Here is a 1,785-nt window from a genome sequence, read left to right on the forward strand (position 1 = left end):
TGGGAGAGGACTGATGGACACTGCAGCTCTCTTGGTTCTGCAAAGAACTGAGACTTTTGGACTGATGCAATGCTCTTCTGATTGTACCTAGGAAGAAGCCTCAGCAGTGTAATGACATGACTGGCGACGACGCTGAACCTCTTCTCTCCTGCTAAAATGTGCTCAGTTGTGAATGTGTAAACTGAACTTCTGTATCTGACATCCCTCCTGTCCTGACCTGTCACTGCCTTTTTCTCCGCGGACACTGCCCCATGCCCAGAGGCAGCAGATGTCCAACGGCAGCTCCATCACCCACTTCCTCCTCCTGCCATTCGCACACACGCGGGAGCTGCAGCTCTGCCACTTCTGGCTCTTCCTGGGCATCTCCCTGGCTGCGCTCCTGGGCAACGGCCTCATCATCACCAGCACAGCCTGCGACCAGCGCCTCCACACCCCCATGTACTTCTTCCTCCTCAACCTCTCCCTGCTGGACCTGGGCTGCATCTCCACCACTGTCCCCAAATCCATGGCCAATTCCCTCTGGGACACCAGGGCCATCTCCTACACAGGCTGTGCTGCACAGCTCTTTTTCTTTGCCTTTTTCATTTCAGCAGAGTATTTTCTCCTCACTGTCATGTCCTACGACCGCTACGTGGCCATCTGCAAGCCCCTGCACTATGGGACCCTCCTGGGCAGCAGAGCTTGTGTCCACCTGGCAGCAGCTGCCTGGGGCAGTGGCTTTCTCAGTGCTCTGCTGCACACAGCCAATACATTTTCACTGCCCCTGTGCCGAGGCAATGCTGTGGAGCAGTTCTTCTGTGAAATCCCCCAGATCCTCAAGCTCTCCTGCTCACGCTCCTACCTCAGGGAATTTGCGCTTCTTGTGGTTGGTGTCCTGATTGCTGTTGGCTGTTTTGTTTTCATTGTGGGGTCCTATGTGCAGATCTTCAGGGCCGTGCTGAGGATGCCCTCTGAGCAGGGACGCCACAAAGCCTTTTCCACGTGCCTCCCTCACCTGGCTGTGCTTTCCCTGCTTCTCAGCACTGGCACATTTGCCGACCTGAAGCCCCCCTCCATCTCCTCCCCATCCCTGGATCTGGTGGTGTCAGTGCTGTACTCGGTGGTGCCTCCAGCAGTGAATCCCCTCATCTACAGCCTGAGGAACCAGGAGCTGAAGAATGCTGTGAGGAAGCTGGTGACCAGATGTGTTTCAGCAGGTATACGCTGCTTGCTTTACCCTGGAAAGGGTTTCCAGTGTGGGTCATGACAGGCCATGTCTGTCTTTCCTGCTTTACATTTGTTTTCCTATTTCAATCTGTGATGATGTTGTCTTCATAGAAATGTCAGTTTTCATCTCCTCCTAATTAAGTTACCACTCATGTTATGTGACCCACAGACTTTGTGTCACTCTGGTCTCTGACTGTATTTAAGGGAAATAAATGATCCTGCAGCAACTTCTTCTCTGTGATACGTCCTCACATGTCAGGAATGAAGGGGAATGAAAGCAGCTTTCTGGCTGCACCAGCTCTGGAATGGCTGCTCTGTGCCTGCAGCAGGAAGAGCTCTGGGGGAGCCCAAGGGCCTGGGGCTGTTGTGCTGGTGTGGGGAGATGGGATGGCATGGGGGGGGGGGTGCAGAGCTCTCAGGGTGTCCTGGGCAGGGGAGCAGGGAACACAGGGGGCCCTGCAGGGAGCTCCCCAGCAATGGCACAGGCTACGGCTGCCTGGCTGAGAACAGCCCAGGGGAAAGGTCTGGGTGGGCAGGAGCAGGACAGGAGGCAGCAAGGGAGGACAGCAGCATCGTGGG

At 55.4% G+C, this 1,785-nt stretch overlaps 1 protein-coding gene across 1 annotated transcript; it reads left to right on the top strand.

Annotated features, from left to right (window-relative positions):
* Positions 1 to 248: 248 nt before the first annotated feature.
* LOC133282151 (olfactory receptor 14C36-like) lies at positions 249 to 1,433 on the top strand. Its single transcript, XM_061478226.1, has one exon. The coding sequence runs from the start codon at positions 269 to 271 to the stop codon at positions 1,244 to 1,246; it is 978 nt and encodes a 325-aa protein (XP_061334210.1). The 5' UTR covers positions 249 to 268; the 3' UTR covers positions 1,247 to 1,433.
* Positions 1,434 to 1,785: the final 352 nt, after the last annotated feature.

Source organism: Pezoporus flaviventris, unplaced genomic scaffold (genome assembly GCF_033815535.1).
Source record: "Pezoporus flaviventris isolate CSIRO_AGI_PZ_B2104156 unplaced genomic scaffold, CSIRO_AGI_Pfla_v1 ptg000116l, whole genome shotgun sequence".
In the NCBI taxonomy this organism is placed as follows: Eukaryota; Metazoa; Chordata; class Aves; order Psittaciformes; family Psittacidae; genus Pezoporus; species Pezoporus flaviventris.